This window comes from Camponotus vicinus, unplaced genomic scaffold (assembly GCF_025532165.1).
Source record: "Camponotus vicinus isolate PSW18456_S1 unplaced genomic scaffold, iyCamVici1.0 SCAF_5, whole genome shotgun sequence".
NCBI classification, from domain to species: domain Eukaryota; kingdom Metazoa; phylum Arthropoda; class Insecta; order Hymenoptera; family Formicidae; genus Camponotus; species Camponotus vicinus.
In genome coordinates, this window is record NW_028141977.1 from 237640 (window position 1) to 261576 (window position 23937).

A 23937-nucleotide genomic window follows, 5' to 3' on the forward strand; every position below is an offset into this window, starting at 1 on the left:
TATATATGTGTATGTATGTATATATATATATATATATACATATATATATATATATATATATATATATATATATATATATATATATATATATATATATATATATATATAGATCCGGAAATAAGTCGTTTTCGAGATATAACCACTTTTATGTTAGAAAAAAATCGTTATTTATAGTCCACTTGGCATCCCTCTTTTTAAAATTTTTTTTAAGTTTTAAATTTTTAAATTTAAATTTAAAAACTTAAATTTAAGTTTAAATTCAAACCGGAAATGACTTATTTTCGGATCTATGTTAAGGCGATTTTTGGCGTCACTGTGGTATATCAACCAAAGTATACCAGATTCTACCAGAACATTTTCGCGCGTTTGGTAGTTTGTGGTAGAGGCGTGGCTAGTCGTTTTGGTATCTAGCTGGTTGATACCACGCTATACCAAAAATGAAGCAGGGTACAAGATGTTATGTACCAGAATAAGCTCCGCCTCTACCAAAAACAACCTTGGTACATGTACCAAACTATCGCCAAAAATCGCCTTTTTTATATAGCTTTTTTTCCTTTCTTTTGAATCCCGAATCACTTCCCGAAGTACTGCGGGCGATTTTCCGGACACCCTGTACAATTAAGATATAATAATATCTATTAAGGATCGAAATTGATAAAACATCTATTCTCAATATACAATATTTTATCTGAATAATTGCAAAAAAATTGCAATATTATAATCGGCGTAAACTCAATCTTATAATCAGGGAACATTGTACTTATATAATCTTAATCGAGGCACTGTATATATATTACTCTATAAAAAAGACTATTTTATATATAAATACAAAATTATACACGCTTTATTATGTATATCATATGTACAGAAAAGAAAAGTTTAGAAGTTTCAGAAAATTCGAGATTGTGTAAATCTATTACAAAATTTACATGCTCCTATATGATGTATTTTTAGAATATCTATGAAAATAATCAACGACTAAAAAGTAGATTATTCCAATATGAGAAATGCAAGCAAATTTATGCAAGATTAAAACTCATTCAAACTACTCTCATACTACTCACACTGTTTATTTTTCAGGAGAAAACACACTGTTTATTTTTAATGGAGAAAAATTAAAGTTAAAAAAATGAAAATAAACTTTATTTCAATTATATTGTATAAATCATCTGTGTCAAATTATTATAATTTTGTATTCTAAAAGCATTGGATACATTTTTTAATTGCGGCTGCTTTTGCTTTGCTGCATGAGTCTAGAAATAAGAACATTACAATCTAATTTTCAAAGTTTAGGTTGTGCTTTCTTGCAATTTAAAAAAAAAATTATGTTTTTTTGTCATATTCCATAAATTATTCCTTCTTGACGAAAATATCGACATGTGTAAAAAAAAAAAACATTGATATTTACAATTACATATCTTTAACATTACATATTTTTGTAGCTAAAATTCAAATAGAAAATTTATTTATTAAAATCTATAAAAATTAACACAAATTAAAAGATATTTTCTGATTTATTTTTTTCTTCTAAACCTTAATTTGTCACAGAAATTCTTTATTTTTAATTGCCAAATACAAGAAATGTGAAAGTTAAAAAAATTCATTAATAAATTTAATAGAGTCCATTTTAAAAAGTCGATAGTAAGAATGTCTAACAAGAGTTTGAAACATTCTATATATTTAATTAATATGGATTGGAAAAAGATGTATTAACTGTAATTTAATAATACTTGACCATTTGTGATTGATTTTATATTAAAAAAAAATAAGAAAGCTCTATAACATATCAGAAATGAAATCAGTCATACAAATAAATCAACATTACATAAACTTTATCACTGTTTCTTAAAACTTTTGAGAATTGGATAAATGTTATCAAAGGCTTCATAAATTTCCTTGCGAATCTTTGCACCTGTATGACAGAACATATAAATATAAATAATAAATATTCAAGTATAAAGATATATATGTAACATGCAATATTAAAGATCTTAATAGAGATTTTCTGCCATTTAAAAATGTCCAGCATAAACTTTCTTCTTATGAACATGTAACTATAGTAATTAAAATTTTGGAAATATTAACATTATTATTTGTGACCTATTCTAGATCTAAAAATAAAAATACTATAATTCAATTTTCAATATAAGTCTGAGTATATATTAAGTTTGAAAATTGCAAAAAAATTATAATTTTGATATATTATCCAAACAATGACACACTCTTTTATAAATTTTGTTATGAAATTGTTATAATAAAATTTTAGGTTTTATGAATATATGTGCTCACCTGTTAATACTACTTTCCCTGAAACGAATATAAGCAATACGATCCGAGGCTTGACCATCCTGTATATCAGACCCGGAAATAACTCTGGTTCGTACGATGAAAACTGCCCATGAGAGAGCACTAAACCTTCCAATCTAATTGGAAACTTAACATCACAGCTGCCAACCATGTTCTGGATCTTAAAATCTATGAACTTTGCCTATAAATTTACAATTAGAGTAACTTCAATAATCATACTTATAATAATAAAGAAGATAGTTATAGGATATTAATTATTGATAAATTATAATACTGCATTTAAAAAAAACTGCATTAAAGACCAATTGATTTTGCATTATGTCTTTGATGAAAAAACAATACTTACAGGAAAACCTAACTTTTGAATAATTCTCGCGTACTTTCTCGCAGCGAGCCGCGAATCACCCTCGCTCTTGGCCCCAGTACAAACCATTTTACCACTACTAAATATCAGCGCAGTAGTCCTTGGTTCTCTTATTCGCATTATAACAGCCGCAAATCTTTTAGGATTGTACTCGGCATTTCTAGCATGAAGTGCTATTTTCTTCAAATCGAGCTTGCAATTTAAATTGACAGTAGACACAATATTCCTATGATAAAATAAAAATATATAATATATCATGTATAAATATATAAAAAAATTAAATTAAAAGAGTGTTATATCAGATTTCTTTGAAAATTTACTGTAATTGTGGTAATATTCCAGGATCTGCAGAAGCTGGTGTCATCGGTGTCATTGGTCCTGGAGTTGCAGGACCTATTGATGGCGGTGCTATTTGATTACTTTGTGGTACTATTGGAGACATCATATTTTGCTAGGAAATAAAAAAAGACGATATTAAAATAATAAAGTAGAATAAAAAATAAATTAATGAGAAATGTACAATATTCTAAGATATTGTATTCTTATAGATATTGTATTGTATATTTCTAAGATATTGTATTCTTCCTCTTTCTTAACAGTTAAATATTCTCTAAATTCTCTTTTGCTTATTATATTTTTATTATTATTATTATATTTTTCAATTATAATTATTATATTTCAACGTAATTTAAAATATAAGCAAATAAATTTAAATTAAACATTCTCATTGAAGTAAATATGGAATTACTCGCTACATATAATGTTGTGGCTTACAATTATCAACTCAACTTTTAATTATTTGTAATCTGTAACTTTTATTAAAGTTACAACTCTGAGTCTTTTGAAAATGTAATGCATTTTAAAAGAAAAAATATTTATATGATATTGCCATCTATATAAACTAATATTTCTTAATAATACTTCAATATTAAATTACCGGTGTTTGCGGCTGCATGAGACTTTGTGGTGTCGCAAATGTCGGAGTTGGAGCATATGTATGCATATTTTTTTGCGGCGTTGTTATCATTAACATGCCGCTTTGCATATTAGGACTCATTGAGTGCAGTTGATGCAGTTGCTGATACTGTTGCGACTGTTGCTGTTGTATAGCATTTGGCAAGATCTGTTGATCCTCCTCCGGTTGATGCAGAGGTGTACCAATGCTGGGTATGCTAAAGCCAGGACTAGGAAGCATCTGATCCATTCTGAATGCTTAATAAAGATATCTGTACACACAACTAATCCTATCTACGGCGAATCTTATTTGGAAGTCCTGGAGGTTATAGTTATATTTCTATGAAATATTTGACATTTCACTTTAATCGGCAGCAACTGTGTCGCAATCTGAAATTTTATCAATTGTTAGCTTCTAGGAGTTTTTTACTTGGAAAAAGAAAGTTTTACAATTAAAAAATCTACTTTTCAAATTTTAATATCATCTAACCTCACTCTAAATGAAAAAGATCTGGTTTTAATTATTTAATATTATGCTGCAAGATATCAATTGTATTCATTATATTTCATAAAAAATTTATTCAATATATAAATCGCACGACTAGTTTTCGCGCTTCATTAATTGACGATACTTGTGACGATTACCGCGTTATGTTATAAATACCAAGTAATTATTGTCTATTTAACGTAGAAAATATTTTTTTTTCTCACGTAAGCTTTGTATTTCATAAATTAAATTAAAAAACGAGTCGTTAACTGCTTTTCATTTGAAAAATAGCGTTTCGTCATGTTTGTTTACAACCGTCACTACTTACGCATTCAATGCCGCTGGTAAAATCGTAGTTGATCGTAGTTTGGTCGACAGCAGAGCGTCCAGTGTGGGAGCGACCACGTTGCCCGATTGACCACAGCCAATTATATCGAGCTGTGCCTAGGGTAACTAGCAACGATTGACCAATCGGAGAGTCCTATTTTGAATTGGCCAATTGGCGACGTGATCAATCGGGTTGGGTGACACCCGATAATTGGCTGTGGTCAATCGGGCAACGTGGTCAAATGGGACGCTTCCGTCCATACTACATACGCGCTCACGGGGTGAATTTCCCATCTGTTTATTTTGCGACCGAGCAATTTTTGAGGTCAATTTTGTTTTCAAGAAGGACATATAAATGGGATAAATTCAACAGTACCGCTCCAACGTCGGGAATGCTACTCTTTTAGAAATCTTAAATGGGAATGACGTCAAGATCAAGTGACACATCATTTTAAAGGTCCGCTTATTTTTAATTTGAATTTGAATTTTTGAAAAATTTCAATTTGAATTCTTTGAACACCCTATATAAAAATATTTACGATAAAACTTGTATGTGATTGCTGTCCTAAAATATATTAAAGTGAAAAAACATTAGTTAATAAAATGCACTAATAAATAAACATTTTCCATAATTATGTATGTAGCTTGGACACACACCTGAAATTCATGATTTTACCAGTAGTATCGAAAAGTGGATGCCACGTAGTTTCGAGCGGCTGTCAAATGAATGTAGAGGCGACACTTGAAAGGCCGGGATGGCCGCTTTCTGGCTGCTGGGATCCAACTTTTCTGAAGTATGCGCACGAGTGACAGTTCAATGAAGAGATAAATAATTCGTCGGCGAGCAATAATCCGTGAAAATATGTAGTAAAAAGGAATATCTGTTTCTTAAAGTTTTAAAGGAATGAAATTCTATCATCGTATGAAATGATATGCCAAATAAGATTGTACGAGAAACAAGCAAATACGTAGAGAGAAAGAGGTTGACAGACGAACTAATAAGCCAACAATATTTCTTTCGCGTAGGAAATGATGATCGTTTAACGCACTTTGACCATGGAAGACGGTAACAAGGAACACCGGGTCCTGCAACATTACATTGCCAAGCAAGACACGGTACTGATACGGCTATTCGGTGCTTGCGTCGTTAATGTTAACGAGCTGCGTGTGGGAATGCTTGTAGAAGCACTGGAGGATTTGAAGGAGAGCGTGTTGAAGGTTCGCGTCATCGACACCATCGGCGGATCTAAGATCTGGTGCGGTACAGAATGGCGTTGTCACAAATACGATCTAATTCCCGTATCGCAAAAGATCTGGCAGTATCTGCTCACCGTTCAATCCCCTCAGGAGAGAATCCGAATCGCGAATGATGAGGCTCTGTGCGAGCGAATAAGAAATATTTCTGTCAACGACAGGGTCTGGTACTGCTCCGATTCTTCCAACAGGCGAGCTAAGGAGATTGCAATTGTCAGATACATCGGACCTGTGAAGCAACTTGGATTGGGACATTATTTTGGCCTTGAATTATTGGTGAATTAATAATGTTGCTTTTTTAATGCCTCTTGCTCTTATATCCAATATTTTCCATTCTATATTATTAAGAAGTATAATGTATCATATGTAAGATTTATATGTGTAAAGTTTTAGTCTTTTTTTCTCTCTCTTAGCTATAAAAACAAAACGAGCAAAATTTTAACAAACTAAATTTCCAAGTAAGAAATAGAGAGCTTTGTCTTTTGATTCATTTTAAATTAATATTCCCTTTATTGGAACTTAATTGTACTTGAGGTTGAAAATGAAAAACATGCAATATGTATATTGTTATAATTATAGCATATTTTTTTGTATCAAAAGATTGATTTTGTGAGAAAATTTGTATCGTTAAAAAGGGAAAGTGGCTTTTTTTGAATGAAGTAGCTCATAATTAAATGTGTATTAATATGAGATATAATGATATTAAAAATATATACATATACATTACAGGAAAGCCAAGAAGTATTCAAAACATCTCTATTGGCCAAAGAGTATTTTATTTCTACGCATTCAAATGCTAGTGTAACATTTGCTACTGTAAATAATATATATCCGTATAAAGTTGAATCTGACACAATTTCTGGCAACATTGAAAAAAGTATATAAATTATAATTAATATTCTTTTTATATATAATAGCCTCATAATTACTCATTAGTCAATTTGACATTTTTATTTTAGCATTCTTAAAAAGTAACACAGGAACCGACTATATTAACGATAAGAAAAGATCTGTGCTTGATAGTACACCAGCTGTTTTATTAGAAAAATTTACCTTGTTTGATGACAATAAGAACAACAATCAGGAATCTGTCAACATATTGAAAGAACGTCATCAGGCCACAAAGTCAAATCTTGAAAATAACGTTAATAATTATACTAAAAGCATCGACCATGCTCTTTTTAAATGTGGTAATTTTATCATTATAAATGCAGTAAATATACTTATTCTCATGATATTCTCCCTTCAAAATCTTAAAACAAAATTAACTAGTGCTAGACTTAAATTTCTCCCATGCGGTAAAGGAAGTTAATAATAACTAAGATATCTAAAAATAGACACAGACCTAGTCTGACTTCCTAGAGAGCTGCCGGCAGGTTATAAAGCACCATACAGTTATTGCATTATTGTTGAAAAATGACAGCAGAATTGCAGAACATTCCTATTTTTGTATTGGAGCACAAATGGAGTAGTGATGTAGAATCAAATGTATACAGTGATGTGGAAGATGCATGTAGCATAGATTTGTTGAATTACAGTAAGATGTAGTTAACATCCTGCCTCTACCACAAATATTTTTTTTTAAATGCCATCAAATTTATACTTTCATACATGCATTAAATAAAAAGTGATAATTTATACTTGTTACACATTATCCTTAAATTTTGTGTTAAAATATATTTATAAAAAATATTACAAACAATTACGACAAACTATGCATATTATTAATTGCGATAGGTAATACGCTGGAAAAGAACGAAATCAAAAAATTCAGGGTAGAGAATAAGAAAGATTTGATGGTGGGTTCTACTGTAAAAGTACTTGTGGATTCTGATATTCATTATGGAGTTATCCGATGGATTGGCACACCAACTGGTGTAAGTCCTGGCAAATTGATGGCAGCAGTCGAACTGGTGAGTAAAATGAACTGACTAAATGGTTTGTTATAACAGTACGAGAGAACAAATTTGAATAATGTGTCATAGGATGATGGACATCCTTTAGGTACTGATGGAACTTATAAAGATGTCAGATACTTTCACTGTAGGCCTTATAAAGCTATATTCACAGATATTGAGCATTGTTCTCATTACGAAGACGTAAGTATAGATGTAATAAGTTATTTGTAATGTTATCTCTTCAATATCTATGCGCCATCGTGCGAGTAAATTTTACAAAAAAATAAATGAATTGTGACAATTTTTTGTTCGTAAACAGACGAAACTTAACGAGCAACCGGCATTTACGAATAACGATAATTTCGGTAACATGGAGAGCTCTGTAATCTCGGGCATAGTACGACCTATCTCCGTTAAGGGAGACTTGGAAAGCATATGCGGGAAATATCGTGGTATTCAGGGTCATCACAATTCCTGCTATTTAGACGCTACTCTCTTTAGCATGTTCACATTTACCAGTGTATTCGACAATCTCTTGTTTCGGTAATTAATTTTGTGTTTTTATTGTAATCGAAGTATATATAACTTTTCAAGAAAAGAATACTGTTTAAAAATCTTTAAAAGAAAATATGGACTTTGTGGCATAGATATGTGATGTGTAATGGTATAATTTTGACAAATGTAATGGATTTTCAGACCGCCGAATGAAAAGGATTGTCCACAGTACGAAGAAGTACAGAGAGTTTTGAGAGAGGAGATCGTGAATCCACTTAGAAAGAATATGTTTGTTAGAGCGGATCGTGTAATGAAACTTAGAACATTGCTCGAAAAATTATCGTCGGTATCCGGTCTTACTAGCGAAGAAAAAGGTTCTTTTGCTTTATACCTTGAAATCGTGGATATTATTTTATAAATATATCGTTTATAAATATAATAATTCGTAATGTATTTTTCAGATCCGGAGGAATTTTTAACGTCGTTAGTCGCCCAAATTTTAAACGCCGAACCGTTTCTCAAGTTAAGCTCTGGACAGGATGCGTATCACTATCAATTGTTTGTCGAAAAAGACGATCATTTAAATTTGCCAACCGTGCAGCAATTATTGGAACAGAGCTTCCTTACCAGTAACATTAGGTTGAAAGAGGTCCCTTCATGTCTTATTATACAAATGCCGCGTTTTGGAAAATCATTTAAAATGTATCAAAAGATACAGCCTACATTACTGCTCGACGTGACGGACATTATTGAAAACTGTTAAGTATCGTCATATACGCGTGATAAGTTTTTTTCTTTATCTGAAATGGCTCGTAGTAACATTTACACATTGTTTTGCAGCACCCAGACAATGCACGGTGTGTGGTAAATTGGCAGAATTCGAGTGCAAGGAATGTTATGGACAATGTGGCGTTGGTCTCGAAAGTATAGCTTTCTGTCTGCAGTGTCTTGAAAAAGTTTGTAAAATATTATTTACAAGATTGAACAAACATTAGACGATTAATAATGAAATATCTTTTATATATATACATTCTTTCTAGGTACATCGTCATGAACGAAGAACAAATCACGAACCAAAGAAGCTTATTGTACCTATGGAGTTTGCAATTCTGCAAGAGCATTGTCCCGTACCGCGTCTGTACTTGGAACTTTCCGCAGTCGTTTGCATCGAAACCTCACATTATGTCTCGTTTGTAAAATGTGGTCCCGGTTCCGAGGCGCCATGGTGCTTCTTCGATTCGATGGCTGATAGAAAGGGTAATTGGGACTTTTACTTGTATAACTTTTAATAAAAAGAAAATTTTTCTTTGTACATGTAACAAGGAATTGTCTTTCAAATTATTAATTTATGACTATTATTGATTATATGTACATATACAATTTTATTAAGAAAACATTTCTATAAATATTATTGAAATAAATAATTATTAAATTATTAAAATGAATAATTAATATTAATAAAATGCTATATAAATAATTACATATATATTTTTTTATATATTATAAATTTGTATTTTATTATTAGGGGAGCAAAATGGATATAATATACCGGAAATGGTGCCATGCCCAGACTTCCCCTACTGGTTGAGCGAAGAGGGAGGAAATTATTTGACAGAATTGACAGACGATCGTCATTTACCAGAACACGCGAAACGTTTGCTTTGCGACGCGTATATGTGCATGTACCAATCTCCTGATGTTATGATGTACAAATAGTTTTAATCGATTTTTATTTTAGTTGAAATATTTTATTATTACTCGAGAAAAGTGCAATGTTTCGTTTATTGCTTTTTTTAAAAACTACATAAACGATTGTAATTATTGTAGCTAATCATTAAGATAATCCGAGGTCTCAAAAACTTATGTACAAAGCAGAAATGTTTCTATATGCGAAAAAAGTATATAATTCAGAAAATTGACGACACGTATGGCTATTTATTCAAAAATTTCCTCTTGCAAGATTCTCGGGCATCGTTTGACAATTAGGTTACGTCAGGTTACGCTAGATCAGGTTAAGGTAGAACGCATGGCACACGCGTTGACGTTTATCGATTTCAAAGGTTAACCTTCAAAAATTAAAAATATCAATTCAAGTTTTCGCTGATAATGCTAGCGAGACAATTAACGCGCGTGCTGAGTCAACGATCGCGCCTTCGAGATCACTCTTTCTCTCGGATAGCACGTGCGTACAGCGTGGATCATGAAAAAACTCAATTCTCGATAAAAGAAAGCGAAAATCTAGCCAAAGATGATCCAGAAAGGCCCAAGAATGTTATGTGGTTTTCCGCAAAGGAGAAAAAGGAGACTGATTTCCCCTTCATCAATTTTTCCAAATGGTTAGACCATAAAATTATCACATATAACAAACACAACCAGAGATTTATACCGGAGAGACATAAGGTGCTGGGCGCCGATTTGGCCGCTGCCCATTTTATCCTATTTCGCGGCGGCCGGGTAAAATTCAAGGGTAACACTTATTGGATGGAGAAGAATGAGAAGGGCTCGTATGATTTACCCAACATATATGATCATCGCTACATCCTCGAGGCAGTGGATGCCAGAAACATCAATCTGTATTACGAAGGTCTTAGCAACTTGTGCGGTCTTAACAAACTCAAATGGCTCAGTCTCAAGGACTCTGAGAACATCGATGACTGGGGCTTGGACAAAATCTCGGCGGAATTCCCGGAATTGGAGTACTTGGATATTTCTGGTTGTAAAAATATCACTGAAAGAGGATTGGAATCATTGTATAGAATGGTTAATTTAAAGACACTGATTGTAACAAATCATTATAAATCTGTCGCATTCGAGCTAACTTGTTTCATGCTGGAGGATTGTATGCCCAATTTGACTTGTGAAGTTTACATATCTGAGACATTAATAGACTAATGCTAATAAACAAGACTAGAATGGGTAAAATATAGAATATTATATAATTTATATATATATGCTCCCAGAATAAATGGTTAATCTTAATATAAATTTTGGACCTCAAAATAAAACAAATCTTTCTTTGGAAGTATGCTTGCAAACATCTTGTTCTTTATTTCTGGAATTATATAAGATGTAAAAACTATTAAGAATGAATAATTTCAAAATAATCTAGATTTATTCTTTTTATAGTAAGCAAATTTAATTATTAAATGTTTTATTCAAAATGATGGCTTATCAATGAGAGAATGAAGGGTGAATTGATATTATGCGACTGTAACTTCTTCAAGCATTCAACAAATTAACAATCATTTGATGTGAATCAATAGAATTTTGTTTACAATGCAAACACAAGTCTGTCAATGATCTTCAACACAAAAAAAAAAGATCTTGTTCAACATTATTCATTTCTATAGTTTTATAACTTTCGAAGTCAATATCTCTTGAAGAAAGCGTTTGTAAACAGGAAAAGTTTTATGAAGTACTAAATTTATATTTCAAGTTTGGTCATTTAATTCGGGAGCACTCTGTATAATTAATATTCCTAAATATTAAGAAATACTCATCTTCCTATGTGACCTTAGAAAGCTCAAGTGGCTCAGTTTTAAGAACTGTAAGAACATTGATGACTGCAGCTTGAGCAAGAACTCAGCGGAAACATCGAAATTGGAGCTCTTGGTCATGCCGGAAATGGCTATGAGAGGATCACTGAGAGAGGATTGGAATTATTGGATTATATAGAATGTTTAGTTTAAACACTGATTGTAACAAATCACTATAAACTTGTCGCATTCAAGCTAATTTGTTTTTGTTGGAGAATTGCCCAACTTGATTTGTGAAATTTATATACCTGAAAATTGAAAGAGTAGTGCTAATAAAAAAATTAGAATGGATAAAATACATACAAGAATGTTAAGTATTTTATATATATAATTTTTTAATATTTCTAAGCTTCTATTTCCAGTAAGAAAAATACATCTTCTCATTTATATTATTTATTATATTACATACATTTATTTAGTATTTAAATATAATGTTTGTGCAATCTCAATTACCATGGCATTGTAAATTAAAAATGTTTGAGAGAAGTGTTAATAAAAGTATATGAAACGTTAATGACAATAGACAAAATAGTAATTTATGCAAGAGCATTATTGATTTTTTAGCAATTTGTTCTTTTCTCTGCGTCTCTTTGCAAAATGTAATTCTGCTTTATTAGTGATATTATAAGCTTTAATATTTTCATTGTCGTTAGAAAGTCTGATGTCCTCAAAACAGAGGTGATACTTCTTCCAAACGTGTTTCCAACTTATCTTCTTCTTAACATCTTCCCTTTTCAAGGATAAATTCATATGTCGTTTTATGGCCTTTTTCAAATCAAGTACTGTTGTATTATGTGGCGGAACCTTGAAAACAAAATAGAAAAAATGAGATTATATCAACAAGAGGATCAAATTAATATATTGACAATATGTACAAGATGTAAATATACATTACCACCACTGCGAGCTTTGGCAGTTCTCCGCGATTTAAGAACAAAGTGATGGCTTGTCCCTGCGCAACTGCAATTTGTGACTTAATTTCTTCTATCGTAACATCTAAAGGCAATCCAGAGAGTAATGGATCATTCTTTATCATGTTATCTATAGTCATTCTAGTCAATTTTATTAATTCTTGATGACTAAATCGTACAGTTTCAGACTTTTCTTTGTCAGCACATGATTCTTCCCTGGTATCTGTCAGAGCAACGTGCTCTGGCTTTGTATCTTTGACAGTGTTCATATTTTTGTTTCACATGTTGATCCAAATTACATAGCAAATTATTTAATTCATAACACAACATAAGCAGTGCTTATATTAATATAATCTTTAAATTATTCTATGCAAGTATTAATCCCAAGTTGTCCCAGTTACGGATAAATTCCGTCAAGCTCAAATCAACTCATCGATCCGGAGATAATTGAAGATTGAGACATTATCGATCGTTTTGACAGCATTGAAAATAATATAAGAATTTAATTATACAAATTTTTTAGTTCATTTAGTTCTATTGTTTTACTATAAAAAATGTATGAATCTTTTATGTAGTTATCTCTCTCTTTCTCTCTCGAATAACAAAATGAATATTTTATTGTATTAAATCGCAGTTTTATACATTACCGACAAAAATTTACTTACCTACAGTAGCGCGCATGCGTAGTGCTATTTTTCCACGTTACGCTAACTTCAGATTAAGGTTAGGGCTCGTTCCCACTGAGCGCGTCACGCGTCGCGTCAACCAGCGTGAGCCAATCAAAACATCCCATTGTAATAACATGTTTTCCGTGTTATTACAATGGAATGTTTTGATTGGCTCACGCTGACGACGCGTGACGCGCTCAGTGGGAACGAGCCCTTAGGCTAGGTTAGTTGTCATCTCATTGATGACTCATTGGGTCTGTTCTTTTCAGCTGCACTGCTGCACTAGTGCAATTAGTTAGAGTGAAAGAAAGTATGTTTGTCTCTTTCTAACTTATTGCACTCAGACCCATTGATAGACACATGTGCGATATTGAACGTACGAAATGGGATATAAGAGAAAAAAGCGAGAGGAGAATGATTATGAATACGATCCCGCTCCGAAACATTTGCAAGTAGGACATATTAAAAATCAAGAAAAGCGTCTTATCGTTATATTGGAGAATGCTCAATTGGAATCTGTCAAAGTAAGGTTATGTTTTTCTTTCCTCTTTTATATCTACAAATGTTTACAAATTCAGAAATAAGTTTTTCTCTTATCATTATTAATTGTTTCTTTGTCATGAATTTAATTTTGTAATCAAAATTTGTACACGCAATTATTAATTTGTAATCGACTTTGTACATGTAATTATTATCATTTTATTACATTTGTATACGTTTTTACGATGCTTGTAAGTTTAGTAAATAAAAGCGAATTAATTTCATAATTTTTTTGCACTTTTTTCAGGTTGGAAACAGTTTTGAACTATTAAACTGTGATGATCATATAAATATTTTAAAGAAAAACAATCGTGATCCAGGTACATGCAGGCCAGACATTGTTCATCAATGTCTATTAATGTTGATGGACAGTCCATTAAATAGAGCCGGACTGTTGCAAGTTTATATTCATACAGAAAAAAATGTGTTAATAGAAATTAATCCACAGACCAGGATACCAAGAACATTTAAACGCTTTGCTGGATTGATGGGTAAGTGGACAATCAATGCTTGCCTTTGTCATATAATCATTAAATTTATTATTAACATAATAAATGTTATATATTGTAGTGCAACTATTGCATAAATATGGCGTTAGAGCATCTGATGGACCAATGAAGCTCCTTAAAGTAATTAAAAATCCTATATCGGATCACTTGCCAGTTGGTTGTCGTAAGATATTGATGTCATTCAGTGCAAATAAAGTATTACATCCACGAGAGTTTGTACCTTCCGAAGATCCAATTGCTATTGTAGTTGGAGCTATGGCACACGGCCAAGTAAATTATATTATATTAAATAATATATTGCTATATTACATTAAAACCTATACTGTGGATACTCATATATTTACACTTTTTTTTAGGTGAAAACAGATTATACAGAGGATACTATCTCGATCAGCAATTATCCTCTCTCAGGTGCTGTTACATGTAGCAAATTATGCACAGCATTTGAAGAAGTTTGGGGAATTGTTTAATAAAAAATAAAATGTCTAAATGTTATTGATTGGCTTTTTATAAAACAACGATTTCTTACACCCACACACGTGTGTGTGTTGGCGCGCGCGCGTGTATACGCACACACATATAAATACATACACATACTACACAACCATTAAGAATGATAAATTGTTATTTTTCTACCTGCCTAAAGAACTTTTGAAACTTTTCGAAGAAAGGTTGACGGCCATAAAAGTAATTTCATCTTATTTGTTACTAGATAAAAGAAATTTTCTAAGAAATTTTAACTATTTATTCAAGGAAAACGGGCTATGATAAATTGTCATGAATCGTTTCCAAAGTTCTCTAAAAACTAAACAATACTATGTTATATTAATAAAAAAAAGATAAATTTATTTAAACATTTTAATTTTATTTATTTTATCCAGTTATGTAATTACTTAGATTACTTATATTAGTTTTTACATAATCACATATTGATAAATAATCTTACATTATGTAAAAGTTTTCTGACGACGATTTTCGATTAAAAATTAAGAATTGGAAAAATATTTGTCATTCATGACAATTTATCATAGTCCGTTTTCCTTGAATGAATAGATAAAATTTCTTAGAAAGTTTCTTTTATCTGATAACAAATAAGATAAAATTACTTCTATGACCGTCGACCCTTCTTCGAAAAGTTTCAAAGGCAGAACAAAAGTTCTTTAGGCAGGTAGAAATACAACAATTTATCATTCTCAATGGCTGTATAATAAACACATTGAAAATTCTCAACTGTATATAAAGAAACAAGTTTTTATTCGTGAGTTTGCCATATGCCTTTGTCTTTGTCTCGTTTCTTCAAAATCGGCGGCTAAAATAGTTTGAAAAATTTCTTTTATACGATACTACAAGTAAGAGAGAAAAGAAACTTTCACTTTTATGACAGTCGACGTTCAGAAAATTCTACAAATTTATTTTATACATAGACAGATAAAGATAACAAAAATTTATTGTAGACACGATGATATTAGAAATCTCTAATTAAATATAAAAAGAGAAATTAGATATTTTAAAAATATTAATTTATACATAAATATTCATTAAATAAATATTAAATAAATATATATTCATTAAATAAATCATAAATTGCATTGTTATTATATATATTAAATTATAATATATAAATTAAATAAATCATTCATTAAATAATTCATTAAATAATTTCACGATCAAATAAATATTTTATTTATTGATCTTTCTTTATTACATATTAAAATATGTTCTATAAAATCAAAATTTCTTTACAAAAAATTAATTAAACCATTATATTTTTTAATATAAATAAAAATATATGACAAATTTAATTAATGATGACTCTATTGATGACAATTTGTATGTCCATAGTTTGAATTGACAATTGAAGTAATTTGGAAAATTTCTTTTATATAAACTACAAATAAGAAAAAAACTCACTTTTATGACGGTCAATCTTTGAAAAATTCCAAATGAGAAAAAAACTTTCACTTTTATGACGGTCAAGCTTTAAAAAATTCCATGTTCTTTAGATAGACACAATAATGAAAATTTATTATTATTTCTAAAAATTATATTGTAAACACGACGACATTAAAAATTCCCAACTGGATATAAAAAAAAGAAATATTTATAAATTTTCAAAATATTTATATAAATATATCCATTAAACAATTTTAAATCAATATTTTATTTATTAATTTCTTTATTGATTATTATTAAAATCTGTTTTATAAAATCAATTTCTTTACAGAAAATTAATTAAATTAAAAACCATTATATTTTTAATATAAATAAAAATATAACAAATTAACGATTCTTTTTTTTATTCGTCTTTGATTTTCTTCGGATCGACTGTTGAAGTTATTTGGAAAATTTCTCTTTTATACGCAATACAAGTAAGATAAAAGTTTTCATTTGTGTGTAACTGTTAATGAAAAATTTCAAGGTTTCACCTTAGTCAGGTAGGAATATAATGAAAACTTATCGTCATTTCTATTGGCACATCGTAAACGCGATGACTCATCAATATTTAGAAGCTCTTGGGCGATTGGACCGCATCCGTAACAAATCGAGCGCAAGCCAATCGTGACTCGGAACGCGGGGTTAAATATGTAGCCGGAAGCAGGGAAACGCGCCAGAGTCCGACGTTCCACCGTTCACGTGTCTACCGTATATCGTTGTACGTATTTCTTTTTTGACTTTAGTATTTCATTACGTCATGGGAGCGCAGAAGTGGGTTTTATCAATCATCAAGAATACGCTGATGTAAACGACTCGTCTCGCAGTCTCGCAGTCTCGCGCCTCGCATTCGAGACACGAACGACGCTGCGTATCGCGATTACACACGTAATGAGAAATTAATCTCCGAGCAAGAGAGAGAAAGATAGAGGTGTGAACGGGTCGAGTGGTTCAACGCACACGTACAACGCATATATATATATATATATATATATATATATATATATATATATATATATATATTTACTACGAGGAATCGCCATTTTGTGGCCGTGAATACGCGACGCCGTTGCGCGTCACGTCACGACACACGTGTCAGCTGTCATGAAAAATCTCCACATGGACCGAAAAATGTTAGTCGTGGAAAATGATGATACTTGTCGTAACTCGCATGCTCGACGGTGATTGGGCCACGTCTCGGCGTCTTTGACTCTCGTAGTAGCGTGTCACGAGTCGACGATATTTGCCGATGCCGAGGATGCGAGACGGCATCTATATCGCACTTCGAATCGGGAAGATACGTGACGCATTCGCGACGACGTCGATGCTCCCTGCGTTCGTTCGGCGTTTATCAACGGACGTGGATGTGACGGGACGAGGTAAAGGTCAAAGCGTCTATACGTATTATCGCCATATTGATCGAGCGGATTCTAACGGAACGATACGGCATCGATGACGACCGTAAACGACGTCACGGCGAACGTGTGAAACGCCGCGCGAGTCACGCGGAAATATCGCCACGTGCTTATCGACTTGTTCGAATCGTTCGCGTTGTTCGCGAAACGCGCGGGACGCTCGTCGAGACTCCCGAGATCGGTAATTATGGATTTTGCGCCTTGCGCTTTTCCCATCATGCGTCGCGTGGCAACGGCAGAATCGTGGAATCGGACCGTTTACTCTCGACGCCTGCGACTCGTGTAACGTAAATTTGCATGCAAGGTTAGATCTCGCGTTTTAGTGTCTTTTAGTTTTCGACGTCATAAATTCCGATCGACGAAACTATTCGTCGTTATTGTTGAAAATTGTCGATCGATTCTCGCGTTGTGCTCGTCGAAAAAAAAAGTGCATTATGGGTGGACATGGAACGACGGAAATTAACCGTTAATTTTCGGATTGGTTAATCAAGTGTACACGTATATACACGCACATGTCTCTCTGCGAATAAAGATTTACGAGCATGTTACACACACACATATATATATATATATATATATATATATATATATATATATATTTCTATTTCTATTGTCTGTATATTGTTGAATACTATGTAATAAATATTGATGTTAAAAGCTAATACATTTCTCGTCGGACGTTTCTCACAATGTGTTCTCGCATGTAAACTTTCTAGAAATTTACCCACGTGTTCCCGTACAAGTAACGCGTTAGAGCATCGCTCGACGAGAGCGAGGGCGCGTTACTCATCGTTTTGTCGTCTTTGACGAGTAAAGATTGATATCTCGACGGGGGAGGTATTTGTATTTCTTATCGCGTCAAGGAGCGCGACGTTCACGCGTCGCAATTGGTATCGCTGGGTCAAAGGTACGATTCAGGCAAAGGTACGAGTTGTCGAGTATCTCGATAACAAAGAAGTTCCCTCGATCGTGCCCGGCAGTCCTGGCCGGTCCGGCAGTAGCGTTTCGACCGTCGACCGACGCGGTTCGAAATTGGCGCGCTCGTCTTCGGGGGCGCTCGGCTAGTCTCGTGGACGCTCGGGCGGCGAGGGAGGTGGACGGACGCGGGTCGCGCGCGCGGAACGACGGAACAGGACCATTTCGGTACGTCGCGGAAGAATGCGTAGCCATTGTTGGTGCTGCGATCGTTGCTTTCTAGATCCGAGATCGTCATGGGCACGGATTCGAGCGCGCGTTAACTGCGTGAGAATGTCGTCCGGGTTCGGCGGGTGCCACTGATACGGGTAACGGCGATAGGGCTGACGCGCGCGTGGAGACGACGGCTCGCCGCGCCAGGTCTCCGTCTCACGGTGGGACTAGTTGTCGGTCGGAGGCACCGCGTCTCCGCGTTCCCTCGAACCGAGGCGCTCGCGCGAGTGAGAGAGTGAGTGAGTGAGTGTGATACACACGGCTCGGGGCGCGCACTTACTCGCGCCTTACGGCCGCCATAACACCGAGCGACCAACCAAACTAAACGAGGAGCGAGGGAGAAAGCGTTAACGCCGGAGTGCGTGTCCCCTCGAAGGCGTAGTGGTAGTGTTTTACGATTGAGTTGCCGTGGAACTTCCGTTCATCAGGTAAGCGATCGCGGCTCGATGGGGTAATTCCGGTGTGTAACGCGGAGTATAACGTAGGTGTGTAGGCGCGTGTGGTGACGCGTATATAGTGCCGCGACGGCGGCGACGACGACGGCAGCGGCGGCGGCGACGGCGGTGGCGGCGGTGGCGGTGGCGGTAGCGGTGGCGATGCACGAGCAGCGGGCCCTTGGGAGCTTTCTTTCCCGAATGGCCGTACCGCCATGTTGAGACCTACCGCCGCCGAATCGAGTTGTCCGGTGAGTCCGGATTTTCGCGCGCGCGACAGAGAGAGATCCCGGCTCGTCCCCGGTCGTCGCGGCGTGAATTCTCACGGCGTCATTTCTGTCTCTCTCTTTCTCTCTCTCTCTCTCTCTCTCTCTCTCTATACATACGTGTACATGTATATATGTATATAACATATATATGTATATATCCATCTCTCTCTCACCGTGGCGCCAGTCGCCTCGTTCACTCGACTGACTGACTGACTGACTCGATGGCTGGTTGATTGATTGGTCGGTTGGATTGTTTGCGCGGACGACTCGCTCGTGTTTGTTGTGCGTCGACTGGATGCGAATCGGCTGGGCGCGGAATCCCAGCTCTCCGACTCTTCCCCTCGCGATTCTCTGCCATTCGTCCTACTCTGTCGCCGCAACCGTTTTGCCGCCACCGCTGTCGTCTCGTAGCGATCCTTGTCGCGGCCACGCTTTACTTCTCTTTGCTCGTCCACGGATCTCGCCTTTCTCCTCTCTCCTATCCTCGGATGGTCTTGCTCGAGCACCTGTTCGAGTCGAGCGCGAGATCTCTTATCTGTCTCTGCCCTTGATACCCTGGCTCGCCGCGACCTCGCGGCCTCTTCGTCGCGTGGGCTGTTCCGGGCGAGAAACTTCCTTCCTGTTTACGGACGGCCGAGATTTAACAGTCGCGATGTGTCGTAGTCTTCCCTTGCGCACTGCCAATTTTGCATTTTAATAGCCACCTCACTTTCTAGACCAGTGTACCACTTATCTGTGCTACTTTTGTCAAACTTTCCATTTTGGCTTATCCTGGCCACTGAGAAACTGCGAGAGATGCGACAAATGTATCTTGTAGCCCAGTTCCAGATTCGAATGTGGGCTGGAGAATTTTTCATAAAATTTCAATTATCGAATGTGTAATGTTTGACAAATCTATTGTATGTTTCCTTGTAAAATGTCCTAGTTGTTTGGTACAAGTACAAAAATTGTATCGCTGAAAATCTTCCGTTGTACAATTTTATTTGTGATCGTTGAACATTCCTTTTGCGTAGAATTAAGTTAGGCAATGGTATAAATGACTGGTATAAATTAATGTGTCTTTTAGTTTATATTATGTATTTATAGAAATAATCACATTTTTTTTCTCAAATAGTATATATAAGAAACAAAATGTGTATATATGTACATATACATATAGTTTAGATGGAAAATTTTTTAAATCAACTCGTGTCTTTGAAAGTATGTATTATATAAATGCATCCTCGAGATTTTGATTTTGCATCAATCTTGAAAAAAGTGTCGAGAGAAATTTTGAAGAAACAAACTTATATGCACACAGTCATTTCCCTTTTCTTAAATACTTGACATAAATAATGTGCAAAGATTATAAATATTACATTCAAATAGCATAAAACAATTATATTAAATTTGAGAATTTTTATTGTGCAACATTCAGCATATATATATTTAATTTTGCATTAATACTTACTCGTAACAGCACAATATCGCAATTTGCAAAAGTAATATACAGATACAATATCCTAGAGAGAAACAATAGAGATTAATTTGCACACATTTCTATCGATAATCTATTAATATACAGCAATACACAGTAAAGAATAGATTTTGCTTTTCCAGCATGTATCTACTAGATTCAGTTTTGCATGATATGTTAAATGATAAAAATTGCGTATAAATTTCCTGAATACATCTCAATATACAAATCATTCTAAAGCGATGAAACCATTTTTTGGGGTTGTTACAATATGGGGTCCTATTGTTATGTTATCCAGATGTTGCTAATGTCGCGAGTCTTACCTGGAGGTACGGAGTCTCACAGCAGTATACAGGGCTGACATTCAAAGTACTACCATTCGGTAGACTTGAGTAGTGTTATGCCTCCTCGGCACCAATCTTCCTGGTTGCAGCGCAATCGTCTTGGCAAGCAATTAATGAGCTGCTATGTTCAATTAAGAATATATACTTGCCATCTCAATTGTTGATGAAGCCTCATAGCGTCAAGCATCAACGTAAGGCAGTTACCTGCTACGTAGCATTTATGTATCATATATGTCGGAAAGGTAGGTGAAGCTCATTATCGTGAATGAGCATATATTATAAAAGATTAATCGAAATAAAATATAATATCTATCAATGTGACAAGCCTTGAGTACATTTAGTAAGCGCTCAAATGTATCTTTGATACATTTGCTTTACAAAGATGTTAAAAATTACGTGGATTTTTAAGTCGAGAAAATATCTAAATATATGTCTTTGGGTAAACTCGGTAAATTTCAACTTTGGGAAAAGTGAATGAAAAAGATGTAGGAATGTATATTAAATGAAATCAAAGATAAGCATTAGTGCTCTTTCTATCAAATGATAATGTAGTTTACTAGATAGGATTGTGATAGATTAATTCTGGCTCTTATCTTCATAAAATTAGCATACTACATAAATTGTGCTTTGATACATGAGTGTCATGCGATACAACTAACATGATAGTTTCTATTTTATTTCAATTTTTTATGTTATAAATAAAACTCATATTATTTTCTTTCTGTTGCAGAAACGAAGTCAAGATGCAGCAGGTGGACACTATCTCGCAGAACAATTCTGTAAGTAATTACTATCTTGCAATAGTTTGTAGAATATGCAGTTTGCTTACTAACTTACTAATGCAATATTTCAAAGCTGCGTTATATTCTGTGATATATTTATACTATCCACATGTCCCATGTAGTTTTCGATGTATTTCATATTACACAGCATCCTTATTAATATAATGCGTTAAATTTTATAAAGACAGTCCTCTCTCTTTCACTTATATTGAAATATATATAAATTACACATGTTTAATATTTTATTATAAATAACACCTTTTTTTACATGTTGCTATTTTACTTTATGGCTGTGTAACATACATTTTTATCATCCTTGCCTATGTCTGGCTACACATAACTACTTTAATATTGTGTTTGCAAATTCCATTTCTTGCATAACATATACATACATACATAAGTATGTATGTACGTATATATGCTTGTATGTGTGTATGTGTGCATATACATACATACATACATACATACCTACGTATAAATGTACATACTTTTAACATATTAGAAAAGAACATTGTTTTGACTGAATAGTATATATGAATTACAGTTAGATGTGGAGGAGCGAGAAAGGCTGTGTAATATACCGAAGGTGAGATACCTTGTTGACTATGGTCTCAACTAGGATAGTTGTTGAAATATGAATTGGCAACTAATAATACATGCTGTTATGAGTAATCAATAATTTCGCTTTATTCTTTATTCAATTGTAGTAAATACACATATAAGCTTATAAATAAATATTAATAAATAATTTAAATTAAAGAATATACATGTATACAGATATTAAATTTTATAAATATTTTTCCAACATATACAAATATTGTTATATGATTGTTATATAATTATTAAAGTCTTAGTATATTATTGTAAGAGCAAGATTCTTTCCTCTTGCCTACTATGTTGTCTAGCATCAATATAGCATTATAAACATATATCAATATTTATAGCTTATATGCCATTTGTTGTTTGATCATATAATCTTATATTTTAATTACTGATCGTTATTTTTAATTTAACGAGATATAAAGATATTTCTGTAAATTTTTTGCATGAGCTATATGAAAGTGCCATTATATTTCATTTCTAAATTCTCACCTGATTTTAGATTTTATTATAAGTTTCTAGTAAACGTTGTCTTATGCAAAATTCCAAATTGCTTGCCTGCGGTTATGGAAATTAAATATAGCAGCCTAATTCGCTCGCTGCATGGATGGGATCATTAGCTTACAATGCATTTCATTAATGTATAATAGAAAAGTTTTTTATCAATATACATATATAATTATATGTATGTCTATATATATATATATATATATATATATATATATATATACATATAATGATATATGTATATATAAAATAATATATAAAATCTTCATTTATTATATTAGAGGAAAAAGTAAAACTTTTTTTTTCTTTATATAAAATATTTTAACAAAAATTGTTTCTATCACAATTCTATTTTTATTATTTCTTATTGTTATTTTATCTTATTTTTATTTTAGTATATTTTTATTATTTATTATTTTTATTATTTATTTTATTATTTGTATATTTTATTTCTATTTTTGTATTTATTATTTTTTTATTATTTTTTTAAAGCATATTTAGATATTAATACTGTACGCACATATATAAACAATATTCTCAGATGGAGGGTTGAGTGCGTATGATAACTTAAGCATTAAGAAACATGCTTAAGCTCTGTCTTTTTAAGTTGCACTATCTTGAATTGAGTTCAGTATTTTCTATGCTCGTTTTTCCCTCCAAAGATTAAGTGTACACTCATTTCATGTGAAGTGAAAAAAAATATGCTATTACAATAATAAATAAGCTATTGATGTTTAACATGTCAAAGTTGGTCATAAAT

The 23937-nt window shown here is 33.2% G+C and overlaps 6 protein-coding genes across 22 annotated transcripts in view; 4 read left to right on the forward strand and 2 right to left on the reverse strand.

Annotated features, from left to right (window-relative positions):
• Positions 1-106: 106 nt before the first annotated feature.
• Positions 107-4489, reverse strand: Tbp (TATA binding protein). 4 transcript variants are annotated; one of them, XM_083099931.1, is made up of 6 exons: positions 4116-4427; positions 3609-4015; positions 2992-3122; positions 2654-2897; positions 2290-2488; positions 107-610 (listed from the first exon to the last, which is right to left on the reverse strand). In XM_083099931.1, the coding sequence occupies exons 2-6, from the start codon at positions 3873-3875 to the stop codon at positions 573-575; spliced, it is 879 nt and encodes a 292-aa protein (XP_082956057.1). In that variant the 5' UTR covers positions 3876-4015; positions 4116-4427; the 3' UTR covers positions 107-572. The 4 variants fall into 4 exon arrangements, with proteins under 4 accessions (XP_082956057.1, XP_082956056.1, XP_082956055.1 ...); XM_083099930.1 differs by lacking the exons at positions 107-610; positions 4116-4427 and adding exons at positions 1122-1912; positions 4441-4489; XM_083099929.1 differs by lacking the exon at positions 107-610 and adding an exon at positions 1122-1912 and having other exon boundaries at positions 4337-4433.
• A 251-nt stretch (positions 4490-4740) lies between these two features.
• Positions 4741-10010, forward strand: Cyld (ubiquitin carboxyl-terminal hydrolase CYLD). Of its 4 annotated transcripts, none has more exons than XM_083099480.1 (13): positions 4741-4896; positions 5084-5233; positions 5466-5969; positions 6423-6570; positions 6653-6883; positions 7431-7606; positions 7679-7792; positions 7911-8134; positions 8288-8460; positions 8548-8844; positions 8927-9042; positions 9127-9343; positions 9612-10010. In XM_083099480.1, exons 3-13 carry the CDS (start codon positions 5496-5498, stop codon positions 9800-9802), a joined length of 2361 nt encoding a protein of 786 aa, XP_082955606.1. In that variant the 5' UTR covers positions 4741-4896; positions 5084-5233; positions 5466-5495; the 3' UTR covers positions 9803-10010. The 4 variants fall into 4 exon arrangements, with proteins under 4 accessions (XP_082955606.1, XP_082955608.1, XP_082955605.1 ...); XM_083099479.1 differs by having other exon boundaries at positions 4742-4896; positions 5084-5386; XM_083099482.1 differs by lacking the exon at positions 7911-8134 and having other exon boundaries at positions 5084-5386; positions 7698-7792.
• A 47-nt stretch (positions 10011-10057) lies between these two features.
• On the forward strand, positions 10058-12142 carry LOC145971609 (distal membrane arm assembly component 2). Its single transcript, XM_083099483.1, has 2 exons — positions 10058-11002; positions 11605-12142. The coding sequence occupies exon 1, from the start codon at positions 10193-10195 to the stop codon at positions 10976-10978; it is 786 nt and encodes a 261-aa protein (XP_082955609.1). The 5' UTR covers positions 10058-10192; the 3' UTR covers positions 10979-11002; positions 11605-12142.
• Positions 11940-13150, reverse strand: LOC145971610 (U11/U12 small nuclear ribonucleoprotein 25 kDa protein). Its single transcript, XM_083099484.1, has 2 exons — positions 12518-13150; positions 11940-12426 (listed from the first exon to the last, which is right to left on the reverse strand). The coding sequence occupies exons 1-2, from the start codon at positions 12800-12802 to the stop codon at positions 12172-12174; spliced, it is 540 nt and encodes a 179-aa protein (XP_082955610.1). The 5' UTR covers positions 12803-13150; the 3' UTR covers positions 11940-12171.
• Positions 13151-13497: 347 nt separating this feature from the next.
• LOC145972017 (ribosomal RNA small subunit methyltransferase NEP1) lies at positions 13498-14745 on the forward strand. The gene is made up of 4 exons (XM_083100181.1): positions 13498-13725; positions 13989-14232; positions 14312-14520; positions 14607-14745. Exons 1-4 carry the CDS (start codon positions 13585-13587, stop codon positions 14718-14720), a joined length of 708 nt encoding a protein of 235 aa, XP_082956307.1. The 5' UTR covers positions 13498-13584; the 3' UTR covers positions 14721-14745.
• A 2140-nt stretch (positions 14746-16885) lies between these two features.
• Positions 16886-23937, forward strand: part of LOC145971874 (homeotic protein female sterile) — a 34266-nt gene continuing 27214 nt past the window's right edge. For 2 of the 11 annotated variants that reach the window (XM_083099945.1, XM_083099955.1), the window contains exons 1-4: positions 18387-19213; positions 21243-21530; positions 22019-22067; positions 22615-22656. In XM_083099945.1, coding sequence (XP_082956071.1) covers positions 21520-21530; positions 22019-22067; positions 22615-22656 — 102 coding nt within the window. In that variant the 5' untranslated portion in view covers positions 18387-19213; positions 21243-21519. Of the gene's footprint in view, positions 16904-16924; positions 17562-18386; positions 19214-19357; positions 19471-21242; positions 21531-22018; positions 22068-22614; positions 22657-23937 lie in introns of those variants that run through there. The other 9 variants (XM_083099948.1, XM_083099946.1, XM_083099950.1 and 6 more) reach the window with 9 other exon arrangements.